At 38.9% G+C, this 14,636-nt stretch overlaps 1 protein-coding gene across 4 annotated transcripts in view; it reads left to right on the forward strand.

The window, feature by feature from the left end:
- The window catches only part of SBF2 (SET binding factor 2), a 471,093-nt gene that overhangs the window by 444,230 nt on the left and 12,227 nt on the right, over window positions 1–14,636 (forward strand). For all 4 annotated transcript variants that reach the window (XM_053560079.1, XM_053560081.1, XM_053560080.1 and 1 more), the window contains one exon: window positions 9,278–9,404. In XM_053560079.1, the coding sequence (XP_053416054.1) occupies window positions 9,278–9,404 (127 nt within the window). The remainder of the gene's footprint in view (window positions 1–9,277; window positions 9,405–14,636) is intronic.

Here is a 14,636-nt window from a genome sequence, read left to right on the forward strand (position 1 = left end):
ATTAGAACTGCCTCATCATATAAGAAGCCATTGTTTATGCCAGTATATCCAGGTGTCGAATGAATTATAAATGCTAGATCACTGTTTCATAATAGTAACATCTGGCAGATTTTTTGCTTCTAAAAGAAACTGGCTTAACGCAAATGATATCATTACAGGATGCTTCCTTTTCTTAAAACAGTTGAGCCAAATTCAAAAAGAAAATATATCCAAAATACCAAGATGGGGGTTTTACACAAAATATCTTTTTCAAATATAATAACAAGGCAAAAATATGTATAATATGAATGAAAACATGAAGTATAAGAAAGCATCCCCTTTATTTCACATTAGAATAAAACTTTCAGAGAGCATCTTAGAACTTTTTCATTATTTCCTACTTCAAGAAAAACAAACAACCATTTTGACTTTACCTTCAAAGTTTATTCAGATTGTAAACTGACTCACTTTTGTCTGGCTTTGTGATGTGATTCTCCTCATGGTTACCATATGCCGGCATGACACTAGGTCCTATCTCAAAGAGAAAAGGTATTAGCCTTTTGAAGATAGCTAAGCTGTCTCCACACAGAGAGTGGTTACTCTGAAATGTATACATTTAATATTGGCAAAATAGCTGCAGTTGATGGATTCAGGGGATTTCTCGCTTCCCATTCAACTGAAAACTGGCAAAAATTGACATATTCCAATCTCTTTTATAACAAAGAATTTTATATCAACACTTTTAATATTAGAGCCCATAGGGGGGTGCCTGTGGCTCAAAGGAGTAGGGCACTGGACCCATATGCTAGAGGTGGCGGGTTCAAACCCAGCCCTGGCCAAAACTGCAAAAAAAAAAATTTGAGTCCATATAATACGGAATGATTTTAAAATCTTATGTAAAATGTTATGCACAATACAAAGTATATAGATAGTGTTTGTTAAAACTTAATTTATGAAATAAAAATTAATATTAGCTACTTATACTTCTATCTTGTAAGGTTTATCTGATAAAACCCATGTTTTTTACATGTCAACACTATTATATACAGTGTCTCCTATAGCTCAATATTTGTAACTTCTGAAAGCAGAATCCAATTTTAATGTATTACATTTCATTTCCAAAATGTTGATCTTTCCTGGGATTTGAGTCATAGTTTATTTTTATGGGCCTTTAAATTTTACAAAGTACTTAATGGGACAGGGGCAAAAAATAACTATAAATTCATGTTTCTCCAAATTCCATTTCAGAGTCTCTTCTTATAAATAAGTGAAGTTGGCAGGTTTCACTCCATAATGGAAAATAAAACTAAAATGCTTCACACAGCTTAGTCTTTTAAGTCTGTATATTTTTTATGTACAGCAAAATAAACACAAAATTATTTTGGACAACAGAATCCAGATGATACTCAAGAGAGGCCTAAAACTCTACTCATCAGCATGTTTGGGGAAATATTCATAAGGAGTTAATTTATTGGCTGAGAGGCCTGTCATTCCCAATTCTACATAATATAATAAGGCTAAATTTATTTGAAGCATGCTTGCCTTTAGGCACCAGAAACATTGTAGTCAAGAATAAAGAAACTAATGAATCCAAAAGCTATTCTTGAGAAAATGAATGAAATTGATAAACTTCTAGCCAGACTGACTGAAGAAAAAAAAAAGAAGACACAAATTAACAATATTAGAAATGAAAAACATAATATCACTACAGATTCTAAAATATTAAAAAATAAGTGAATCTTATAAACAACTATATGCCAATAAAATGAACAACTTAGAGAAAATGGACAGATTCCTTTAAAGACACAAAGGAACCCACTCAAGAAGAAATACACGTAACTCGAACCTACGTCTGTTAAAGAAATTGAAATTGTATTTAAAATTTTTCCACACTGAAAACTTCAGATCCAGGTGGCTTCACTGGTAAAATTCTACTGAGCATTAAGGAAGAAATAATAGGGCGGCGCCTGTGGCTCAGTCGGTAGGGCGCCGGCCCCATATACCGAGGGTGGCGGGTTCAAGCCCAGCCCCGGCCAAACTGCAACCAAAAAAATAGCTGGGCGTTGTGGTGGGCGCCTGTAGTCCTAGCTACTCGGGAGGCTGAGGCAAGAGAATCACTTAAGCCCAGGAGTTGGAGGTTGCTGTGAGCTGTGTGAGGCCACGGCACTCTACCGAGGGCCATAAAGTGAGACTCTGTGTCTACAAAAAAAAAAAAAAAAAAAGGAAGAAATAATAGCAATTCTGTGAAAACTCTTCTTGAAAATGGAAACAAAGGGAGCACTTTCCTATTCAATCTGTAAAGCCAACATTACCGTGGCCTGACAGGAAAACTATAGACCAGTATCCCTGATGATCACAGATAGAGTAACATTCTCTAGAGATTAACATCTAATCTCAAGAGATTAACATCTCTTTTATTTTGCTAAAACAAAATTTTAGCAAATCAAACCCAACAATTTATAAAAAGAATAACATACCATTCATGGTTAAGTGGGGTCTGTCCCAGGAATGAAAAGTTGGTTTCACTTTCTAAAACAAGCAATGTTAATTCACCATATTAAGAAAATAAATATGGTCATCTCGTTAGATGGAGAGAAAATATTTGACAAAATATAACATTTATTCCTTATAAAAATTCTCAGGAGCCGGGCGTGGTGGCTCACACCTGTAAAATACTAGCATTCGGGAGGCTGAGACAGGTGGATTGTTTGAGCTCACAGGTTCGAGACCAGCCTGAGCCAGAGTGAGACCCCCATTTCTAAAAATAGCCGGGCGTTGTGGTGGGTGCCTGTATTCCCAGCTACTCTGGAGGCTGAGGCAAAAGAATCGCTTAAGCCCAAGAGTTTGAGGTTGCTGTGATCTATGACTCCACGGCACTACCAAGGGTGACAAAAAAAAAAGAAAAAAATTATGGAAACAAGGAATAAATGTGTTGACAAAGAAATAAAATTTTTCCTTAATCCTCTTAAGACTGTAGTTGGGACAAACTCCTGTAATGACAGATTAACAAGAGAAGAACTAAGAAAGTTTAATAATATATGCAATCCACTTCACACAAGAGAAACCTCAATGAAAAGCAACTCAGGGCAGACCGCAGACACTGGGACTCCAAGATGGCATCAGCTGTACCAGTGAAGGAGAAGACACTCATGGATGTCAAATGAGGGGAGTTGCCAAGATGAATATTGATTTCACACCTAAAGTCATTGCTGGAATGTTTCAAAGTAATGTAGCAGGTACATCAAAGTAAAGAGCATTGCTGGGGTTTCTATGGTTCTGGCAAGTCAGTGCCTTTCATCTACTGCCTTTCTTACAAGGAACTCAAACATGAGTAGCCATGCAAGTACCACGGAAGAGGGGCCAGTGTGGAGAGCACACTGCACTCTTGACCATGACCTCTTTGGCTTGGCACCCCTCTGGGAGAAACTCAAAGATTGCCAAATCCTTTTATATCCTAATTGAGAATTAATGCCCAATATAAAATGTAAGATGACTGATTAGAGTTACAAATTAATAGGACAGTGGCTTAGAACTCTGGAATATATAGCAACCAATAAATTTTAGAGAAGTGACAAGACAAAGGAAGGCAATTTAATGTTTCCCAAGATGGGAAACTGCAAAGGAAAACAAATGAGAAGAAGCTAATGGAGTAAGGTTTGCAGGTTTCTCTGGTGCTTCTAGGCTGGTAAGAGTTGTCTACAGTGAAGAAGAATGTATATCTTCTGTGGGAAGTCACGGGAAAAGAGCTCTGTTTGCTACTTAATTACCTTTAGCTCAAAAATATGTCAAAGAGGCAAAAGTATGATGTTAGGTTGTAAGTGTTTAAAAAGTTGATAATCTGTGTCAGTTTGAGGAAGTTCCCTTAAGGAAACCAGAATATAGCACCTCAAAATATGCCTCTTTGACAAAAAAAATAAAGTTAGCTTGGCATGTTGGCATGTGCCTGTTGTCCTAACTACTTGGGAGGGTGAGGCTGGAGGGTGAGCCCAGGGGTTCAAGGCTACAGTGAACTATAGCCTTGGGCAACAGAGACAGACCCTGTCTCAAAAACAAAAACAAGATTTTGATGTCTGCTTCATCACTTCTATTTAACATTATACTGAAGTTCCTAGCCACCCAATAAGGCAAAAAATAATAATAAAAGGCATCTGCACTGCAAAACTGTCTTTATTGATAGTATGATTGTCTATGGTATCTACAAAAAAGATAGCTACTAGAATAAGTGAGTGTAGCAAGGCTGCAGAATATGTGCGCATGATCAATATACAAAAATTGATTTTACTTCCATTTACTAGCAATGAACCATTGGAAAATTTAAATTTAAAAATCAATGCCATTTACAATAGCATCAAGAAACATGGAATGATATAACAAAATATGTTAAAGATGTGGACTCAGAAAACTACAAAACATTCCTGAGAAAAATTTAAAAGACTTAAATAAGATATTTCTCTTGGTAATAGAAGACTCAATATTTTTGAAATGTCAATTCTCAGCAGTGGGATTGATTTAAAAATTCACTATAATCCCTACCAAACTCTCAGGGGGCTGTGTTGTGAAAATTGGTAAGCTAATTCTAAAATCTATATGGAAATACAAAAGACCTAGAATAGTCAAAACAACTTTGAGAAAAATTAAAATTGGAGAACTAGCAGTATCTGATTTCAAGACTTACTGTAAACCTGTCATAACCAAACCAATGTGATAATTGGTATAAAGACAGAACACAATAATGTCCCAAAGTAGACCCATACATTTATGATATATGGACAACTGATTTTATTTTTGAGACAGAGTCTCACTATGTCATCCTCAGTAGAACGCCACGGCATCACAGCTCACAGCAACCTTAAACTCTTGGGCTTAAGCAATTCTCTTGCCTCAGCCTCCCAATTAGCTGGGACTACAGGCGCCCACCACAATGCCTGGCTATTTTTTTATTGCAGTTGTCATTGTTGTTTAGCAGGCCTGACCCCACCAGGCTCCGTGTATGTGGCTAGCACCCTACTCACTGAGCTACGGGTGCCAAGCCTGGACAACTGATTTTTGACAAAGAAGCCAAAGCAATTTGTGAAGAAAGAATAGTCTTGTCAACAAATGGTGCCAGAATACCTGGATTTCCAGATGCAAAAAAAGTACTTTGAGTCATACATAGCACCAATATGAAAATTAATTCAAAAGTACTATAAAACTTCTAGAAAAAAACATGGCAAGAAATCTTTGTGACCCTGGGTTAGGCAAATATATCTTAGATTTAACACCAAAAGCATGATCCATGAAAGAACAAATTGACAACTTAGCCTTTGTCCAAGATAAAAATTAATGTTCTTCAAAAATCCCAGATAACAAAATAAGACAAATCACAAAGCAGGAGAAAATATTTATAAATCATTTGTCTATTAAAGGATTTATATCCAGACTATATAAAATAAAAAATTCTCTTTTTTTTTTTTTTTTTTTTGTTTTTTTTTTTTTGGCCGGGGCTGGGTTTGAACCCACCGCCTCCGGCATATGGGACTGGCGCCCTACTCCTTGAGCCATAGGCGCTGCCCAAAATAAAAAATTCTCAAAACTTAATAATTTTAAAACACTATTTTTTAGAATGGGCAAAAATAATAAACACATGAAAAGATACTTAACATCATTCTTCATTGGGAAATATAAATTAAAATCACAAATGAGATACGACTACACACCTATTTTAATGGCTAAAAAAACTTTTTTTTAATACAAAGTCTTACTCTGTTAGCCCAGGCTAGAGTGCCATGGCATCAGCCTAGCTCATAGCAACCTTAAACTTCTAAGTTCAAGGGATCCTCCTGCCTCAGCCTTCCAAGTAGCTGGGACTACCCACATCTGGCTAATTTTTCTATTTGTGGTAGAAACAGGGCCTCCCTCTTACTCAGACTGGTCTTGAACTCCTGAGGTCAAGTGATCCTTCTGCCTTGGCTTCCCAGAGAGCCAGGATTACAGGTGTGAGACACTGCACCCAACCAGTGGCTAAAACTTTTTAAGCACCCAACACCCAGCCCAAGTGGTGACAAAGATGTGGAGAATAGAAACTTTCAAACACCAGTGGTGGGAATATAAAATTACACAACTACTTTGGAAAACATTAAAAAGTTAGACATAACACCAACCATATGATTTAGTCATTCCATTCTAGGCAGTTATACAAGAGAAGCAAAAGCTGATATCTATCCATACAAAGACTTACGCATGACTCTTCATAGCTTCATTCCAAAACTCTGGAAATCCAGTGTCCACCAACAGGTATATCCATGCAATAGATGATACTCAGCAGCAAAAGGAATGAATTACTAATAACCCAGCAATATGGATGGATCTCAAATAATTATGCTTAGTAAAAGAAGGCAGACAAAAAATAAGGAGTAATTCTAGTAAATTCAAACTTAGTAGTGACAAAAAGCAAACCAATCGTTGTTTGAGGAGGGAAGTACAGGAGAGGTAAAAAGGACACTAAAACTTTTGGAGTTAATACTTCTGTTCACTATTTGGATTGTGGTTTTGGCTTCACAGGTATAGAAATACGTCAGAATTTATCAAATTGTCCATATTAAATATCTGCACCTTATTGTAGGTCAACTGTATTTCATTAAAGCTGTTTAAAAAAATCTTGTGGCCAACAAACCCTAAACCCTCACTCACTTCTTGTGTCCTAAGTCCTGTGAGGAATTCTTGTGAGAATTCAGACTAGAGAGCTTTATATAGCATTAAACCAGCGGTTCTCAACCTGTGGGTCACGGCCCACAGGAACTGTATTAAAGGGCCGCGGCATTAGGAAGGTTGAGAACCACTGCCTTAAAGGATAGACTGGGGGCTGGGGGGAACTTGAGAAACTTCAGAAAGGAGTCAGGAGTGCTGGAGAACCAGGCCTTGTGGAGAGTCAAACCGGGCCCTTCTTCTGATGTGCACATATATCAGTTAGGGCAAGCATTTGAATGAGAATTGCTATATTAGGGAACATGTTGACAGCTGAGACAAAGACACACAGAGTGCTAACAAAACAAGGAAAGAAAAGTGTTTGTTTTTTTTAATTTTACTTTCTATTATAGAAATGGAAGAAAATATTGCTAATTATAGTAAGTTCATTTAACCACTTGGATGAACTTATTTTTATGCCCCTTTATAATGCTGCAAAATAATGTTAATCCTTAATTATTTGTTACATTTACTTAAGTCTTATTTAATTACAACTATAAACTCTTCAAGTATGGCATAATCAGGAAACCCGTGGTATCTAATCCCTTCATTTCCACTGATGAGAAAATTCTTACTTAATACAAATGCTTACCTAGCTATTCAGAGCCATGTCACAATGTCCCATGGAAAAGTCTGTTTTGTGCAGACCTGATGTTAACAAGGAGGCCAGTGGCTCACATCCAAGAAACAGTTCCATGGTGTGCTTCCCCCACTGCATAGGAGTTGAACACATAATGCCTCTTCCTAAAATCCATTTTCTTTTCCATTACTTACAAGTTAAAATTTTAGTTCAATTAAAAAGCCAGTAAGGAAATGAAAACCTTTTTTTTTTTGGTTTTTGGCCAGGGCTGAGTTTGAACTCGCCACCTCGGGCATCTGGGACCAGCGCCCTACTCCTTGAGCCACAGGTGCCGCCCAGAAAATGAAAACCTTTAATCACCACAGAAAAAAATCTAGATTTATAACCAGGTGATAAACTTTGATAAATCAATTCCCATTGGTCTGTTGGACAATCAAGATACTACACACATGACTCCTCACTTAGGCTGACCAAGTGTGAGGCCACAGTGCCAAACTAAACATGGAGAGGAAAGCTGACTTCTAGATGCTTGCCTTTAGTGTACATTTGAAACAGCTTTTAAGCAAGTACAATTATGACTTGAATTTTTCTCAACCAAACAAAATTTTCTAACTGGTTATGAGAAATTATTTGAGCAACATGGAGGTGAGATTACTAGGTGGATTGGGGAGCGTCACAAGGTCATTGCATACCTTCTGCCAATGTGAAATGGCTCCACAGTCTGTTTATAGTTTGTGTGAAGGATCCTATAGCTCAGAGACCATTCCAAGCTTTGCCATTCCCTCTGTCTCCCATACCGTCCCCTCATCCTTATTCATATGTCCCGTGACCTCACTACCTAATTGCCCAATGAAAAATTAAAGTTAGGGCGGTGCCTGTGGCTCAGTCGGTAAGGCGCCGGCCCCATATGCCGAGGGTGGTGGGTTCAAACCCGGCCCCGGCCAAACTGCAACCAAAAAATAGCTGGGCGTTGTGGCGGGCGCCTGTAGTCCCAGCTACTCGGGAGGCTGAGGCAAGAGAATCGCTTAAGCCCAGGAGTTGGAGGTTGCTGTGAGCCGTGTGACGCCACGGCACTCTACCGAGGGCCATAAAGTGAGACTCTGTCTCTACAAAAAAAAAAAAGAAAAATTAAAGTTAAAAGATAGGAGCTCCTCCCCCCTTCCCTGGACACTTGACCATACCCTTACTCTTTCATCCTTCCTTATTTTCAAAAGCTGTTTCTATATCTGGGCCCTCGTCTCCTTCATTCTTGCTTTTCCAGGCCCTACCTTATATTCTTAGTTATTATCTCTCTTCCTAAAATCGGTTCTCTGTTGGCTCCTTCTGGATTGCTTTCAGACAAGCACATGTTTATTTTGTCCAGAATAACAAAATAAACTTTTATTATTAATAAACTCTTGCTGTCCCCTTAAGCCACCACCTTCTCTTCTCAATCCTTTCATTGCCAAACTTCTGTAAGAACAATTATTCTTGTATTTCACACTATTATACCACAAGTACCTACAAAGTAAGAATCATAATGTATGTTAATTTATATCTATCAAGTTCCTAGCACAGTATAATATAGTGAGTGGGGCACACCTTGGACTCTAAAGGGTTCAAATTTGGGTAAATATCTTGATCTAGCTCAGTGGTTCTCAACCTGTGGGTCATGACCCACAGGGGCTGAATTAAAGGGCCGTGGCATTAGGAAGGTTGAGAACCACTGATCTAGCTGATCCTAAGTGTCTTCAATTGTAAGGGGGGGATAATGATGCCTCTCTTGCAATGCTGTAGAGATTAAATGAGATTATGTTTATAGAACTCTCTAGTATGGTATCTGGCACATAGTATGTGCTCAGAAAAGCTGGTTCCCTTCCCCTTTCTACTCATGGTAGGGATTCAAGTATTTTTCAAATGAATGACTGGTCTCCTGCATGTTCCAGGTCAGTATTCAATGGCATAGTGCCCACTTTTGTTCTGTTTGATTATTACTCTTTGCCTTGTGTCTTTCAGATTCACAACCAGTATCCAACTGAGTTTGAATTCAATCTCTATTACTTAAAGTTCTTGGCTTTCCATTATGTGTCTAATCGCTTTAAAACATTTCTCCTGGATTCAGACTATGAAAGATTAGAACACGGTACGTTTGTATGCCCTTATTCCAGCTTTTTGTTAGTTTTACATGTTTTTTTTATTAATATTAAATCATAGCTGTGTACATCAATGTGATCATGGGGCACCATACACTGGTTTTATAAACAGTTTGACACCGTTTCATCACACTGGTTAACATAGCCTTCCTGGCATTTTCTTAGTTATTGTGTTAAGACAATTATATTCTACATTTACTAAGTTTCACATGTACCCTTGTAAGATGCACCAGTTTTACATGTTTTTAATGAAAACTACCCCCAAGTGTGACAAGCTCAGAGTTAGGGTTTACCTCTAAACTGTGAGTATATAGTGGATACCAATAAGCACCCAGATTCTGAGAGTATGTGCTGTTAGATCATAGGGACAGCAAATCCTATAGCACCTTTGTAAAATTAAATCTTTGTACCATTTTGATACCTGAAAGTGATATCACTGTTTCAGGAGAAACATTTGACTCATCATATTTTTCCAATCCTGGTACAACCTGGTAAGAAGAGTGCTACTCCTTGGAGGCAATTTGAATAGTAGTGAAAACCCTATACTTTGTTGGTTGTTGTTGTTGGGTTTTTTTGTTTGTTTTTTTGTTTGGTTTGGTTTGGTTGCAGCCATCATTGTTGTTTGGCGGGCACGGGCTGGATTCGAACCTGCCAACTCAGGTGTATGTGGCTGGTGCCTTAGTGGCTTGAGCCACAGGCGCCAAGCCAAGACCCTGTACTTTTGAGCAAACAGACCAGAGTTAAATCCTGACACTGCCGGTTACCAGCTGAGAACTTTGGAGGAGTTAGGTACCTTTCTGACCCTCATTTTCCTCATCTTTAAAATGAATACAATACTACTCACCCCTTAGGACCAGGAAGATCACAGGAGGAAGTAACTGTAAATTTCTTAGCACAGACACTAGCACCTAGCAAGCACTCAGTAAAGTTTAGATATCACTGTCATTGTTTAATTTTATTTTTTTTTAATTTATTTATTTTTATTGTTAAATCATAGCTATGTACATTAGTGCAATCAAGGGGTACAATGTGCTGGTTTCATATACAATCTGAAATAGTCTCATCAAACTGTTCAACGTAGCCTTCATGGCATTTTCTTAGTTACTGTATGTAGGCATTTGTATTCTGCATTTAGTAAATTTCGCCTGTACCCATTCTAAGATGCACCGTAGATGTGGCCCCACCCATTACCCTCCCTCCATCATTGTTTAATTTTAAATAGCAGTGATTGTTGTAAAGAGTAGATTCTGAAAGTCAGCCTGGCCCTGTGAAAACATTTCCCAGGGAGATTTTACATTCTTATTTTTGTTATTGTTACTGGAAAGAAAGGGAGGGAGGATATTCATGACTATTTTTATTACTAAGATAAGCAAAAAATCAGCTATGTTCAGTGATTTTTTTTTTTTTTTTTTTTTTTGTAGAGACAGAGTCTCACTGTACCGCCCTCGGGTAGAGTGCCGTGGCGTCACACGGCTCACAGCAACCTCTAACTCCTGGGCTTACGCGATTCTCTTGCCTCAGCCTCCCGAGCATGTTCAGTGGATTATTACTGGAGTGATCCATAAAGAGGATTCTTTCTTTTTTTTTTTTTTTTGTTGCAGTTTGGCCGGGGCTGGGTTTGAACCCGCCACCCTCTGCATATGGGGCCGGCGCCCTACTCACTGAGCCACAGGCGCTGCCCAAAGAGGATTCTTTCAATTGCAAGAAAATATTTATTGATGTTCTGAGTCTAAAATCTGAAATCAGGAAATACTGCTTTCCAAGACATGCTATTGAAATTGTCTCTCATGACATTTCATACTTTTGTTAAGGGAAACAGCACTGGTGAGACCATTTCCCACCCTGCTGATCCTTCCAGATCCTTGTTGACTCAGAGTTGTCATTTTGCACATCACCATCAGAAACCTTGATTACTTAAGCACCTGTATGGTGGGAAGGTATTCAGTAAAGCGGGACTGGTCTTAAGCGCACTGACCTGCACCTAAGGGGTTACATTGTAACTCAGCTTCATCACTGAAAGGAACAACATGTGCCCTTACTGGTGTGAGTGAAGTACAGGTGTTTTGTCTCTTGGAGGAGTTTTTATTTTGTTTGGTTGGGCTTTTTGTTTTCATTTTTAAATAGAGCAGTTTGTTTTGCTAACTTAAGCTGATCAGCAAACTACCTAGCAGCACGCAGATAAGGCCAAAGACTGCTGTAGAAGACGATGGTTCTCCTTGTTACAGAAACAAGGTCAAGCACTGCAATTCTCAGACTTGACTGAACATTAGAATCACCTGGGCAGCCTTTAAAACTTCCAACAATTCTTAACTTGCACTGACTTGCCTATGAAAGTTTCTAGTATTTCCTCATTAAGCATGAGACTGGTTTGGGGGCTAAACTTCATTCCTATCATTTTAATCATGTTACAGAAGTACTTGTATATATTCACCTTATAGCTTTTCAACATCTATGGTGATGATCTTTAAATTTCTCTTTTGATGTATTTATGCTGTAATATTCTTTTGATATGTTTCCAGGGTTCTGTTAATATTTTAAGATCTCTGAAACAGTTTTCATGAATGAGATTAATACATTTCTTTCTTTTCCTTTTTTAGTAAGTTATTTTTATTGAATTTTTTGACTGATACATTATCACTGCCTTAAAAAAATAATTTTAACTACTGAGGTTTTAATATATTTTTTTAAATAAATTTTTAAAAAGACTTTCCAACATCCAGGCAATATCCCCAACCAGGTAAGTCAGAATCTGTATCTATGGTGGGGGGCCCAGACATCAACAGCTTTTAAAGCTCCTCAGGTGAATCTACTGTACTGCCAAGGCTGAGAACCAGCCCTGATCCAGTGGGGAGAACACTGGACTAAGGGTCAGAAAATGTGTGTAACTTTGGGTAAATTACTTCATCTGTCTGAGCCCCAGTTTCCTCATCTGAAAAACGAAACAAGGATAGCCCTGCCTGTCACATAGGGCTGTTGAAAAGATTAAATAAGGGCGGCGCCTGTGCCTCAGTGAGTGGGGCACAGGTCCCATGTACCAAGGGTGGTGGGTTCGAACCCGGCCCCGGCCAAACTGCAACAAAAAAAAATAGCCGGATGTTGTGGTGGGGGCCTGTAGTCCCAGCTACTCGGGAGGCTGAGGCAAGAGAATGGGTTAAGCCCAAGAGGTGGAGATTGCTGTGAGTTGTGACACCACGGCACTCTACCCCAGGGCAACAAAGTGAGACTGTTGTCTCTTAGGAAAAAAAAAGAAAAGATGAAATAAAATTATGTGGATAAAAAGATTTTTGGTGCATATGAAAAGATTATCATAATTATATGGAAATATAATTCTTTTCATCCTGTATGCATGTTTTCTCTTAAAACACATAAATATGAAAATAAAGTTTTAAAACACATAAATATGCAGTTAGAATCCTAGAAGGTAAGTCTGAAGGTCCATAGATCACCTATCCAGCCCTCTCTCTATTAACATCAGGGAAGCATAATTTTGTGTCCATACTCCAGAATGAGTTGCCTATTTGAAGTCTGTCCCTGTAATGTTTGGGAAGACACAGTAGTTATCAAGCCTACACAGTGAAACACTGTTTAGGAACAGCTGTGGTAACTACTCTCTACCTGCCAAGATCAAGAATTGGAGAGTAGGGCGACGCCTGTGGCTCAAGGAGTAGGGCGCCGGTCCCATATGCCAGAGGTGGCGGGTTCAAACCCAGCCCTGGCCAAAAAACCACAAAATAAAAATAAATAAATAAAAAAGAATTGGAGAGTAAGGAATTTCAACCACTGCTAGGGGAATTCATCAGTCATAATTTTAAAATTTCACCAGAAAAGCCTAAATACAATAAACTTTCCTATGTCCTAGAAAATAAATGTGTTGATTATAACATACAGGCTTATAGGACTTCACACTAGCTAACTGATTAATTCAAACTGTTTTTAAAGTATTCCCTGTATGTGTACATGCTGCTCTAAGCCAGCCATATGAGCAGTATAAGAAAAGCCCATTGGACTTGGTTCTAATTACCAGGTGTTACCATGGCTGAGAAGGGGGAGGGAGTTCAGGTATTGCCTCTTCTCTTCTGCTTTCAATTTATTCTCTTCCTGTCTGCAAAGGTGCATAGAGTCTATTCCAGCTGAGACTGACTACCACAAGCCCTGCAATGTAATCCATGCCTCAAGGCCCCAAGTGGCGCCGTTAAAAGAGGTGACTTTAAAAATCCACTCCAGGGGCGGTGCCTATGGCTCAGTGAGTAGGACGCTGGCCTCATATACTGAGGGTGGTGGGTTCAAACCCAGCCCCGGCCCCACTGCAACAAAAACAAAATAGCCGGGCATTGTGGCGGGTGCCTGTAGTCCCAGCTACTCGGGGGGCTGAGGCAAGAGAGTTGCCTAAGCCCAAGAGGTGGAGGTTGCTGTGAGGTGTGACGCCACAGCACTCTACTGAGGGCGATAAAATGAGACTCTGTCTCAAAAAAAAAAAAATCCACTCCAGGCCAGGTGAGGTGGTTCAAAACTATAATCCCAGCACTTTGGGAGGTTAAGATGGCAGGATCATTTGAGGTCAGAAGTTTGAAACCAGCCTAGGCAACATAGCAAGACCTCATCTCTATTAAAAATTCATGCTCTAACCCCTAGAGCAGTCTCAACTTTTGGACATTAGAGTCACTTGAATTTTTAAAATGACTTAAGATCTAGGTCAGTGGTTTTCAACTTTTTTTAATCTCATGGCACACTTGAACCTATAGTTAAACTTTCATGCACATTTAAATTATGTTGATAATTTTTTTTAAAGAATATACTTACTGTGCTTTGAACTTCTTTCAACAATAATTTAATTAATGATCTTTTAAAAATTTTGTTTTGTTTTTTTGAGACAGAGTCTCACTTCAAGGGCCATAGTATCTAAGCTCACACCACCCTCAAACTCTTGGGTTCAAGCGATCCTCTTGCCTCAGCTTCCTGAATAGCTGGGAGTACAGGTGCCTGCCACAGCACCCAGCTATTTTGTTGTTGTTGTTGTTGCCTTTGTTGCTGTTTAGCAGGCTCGGCTGGGTTCAAACCTACCAGCCCCAGGGTATGTAGCCAGTGCCCTAAGCCCTGAGCTACAGGCACCAAGCCTGATCTTTAAAAATTTTCATAGCACACCTAAGATCTGCTCATGGCATGCAGTGTGCTATGGCACACCAGTTGAAAATCGCTGATCTGGGCCCTTCCCCAGAGATTCT

This window comes from Nycticebus coucang, chromosome 14, assembly GCF_027406575.1.
Source record: "Nycticebus coucang isolate mNycCou1 chromosome 14, mNycCou1.pri, whole genome shotgun sequence".
Lineage (NCBI taxonomy): Eukaryota > Metazoa > Chordata > Mammalia > Primates > Lorisidae > Nycticebus > Nycticebus coucang.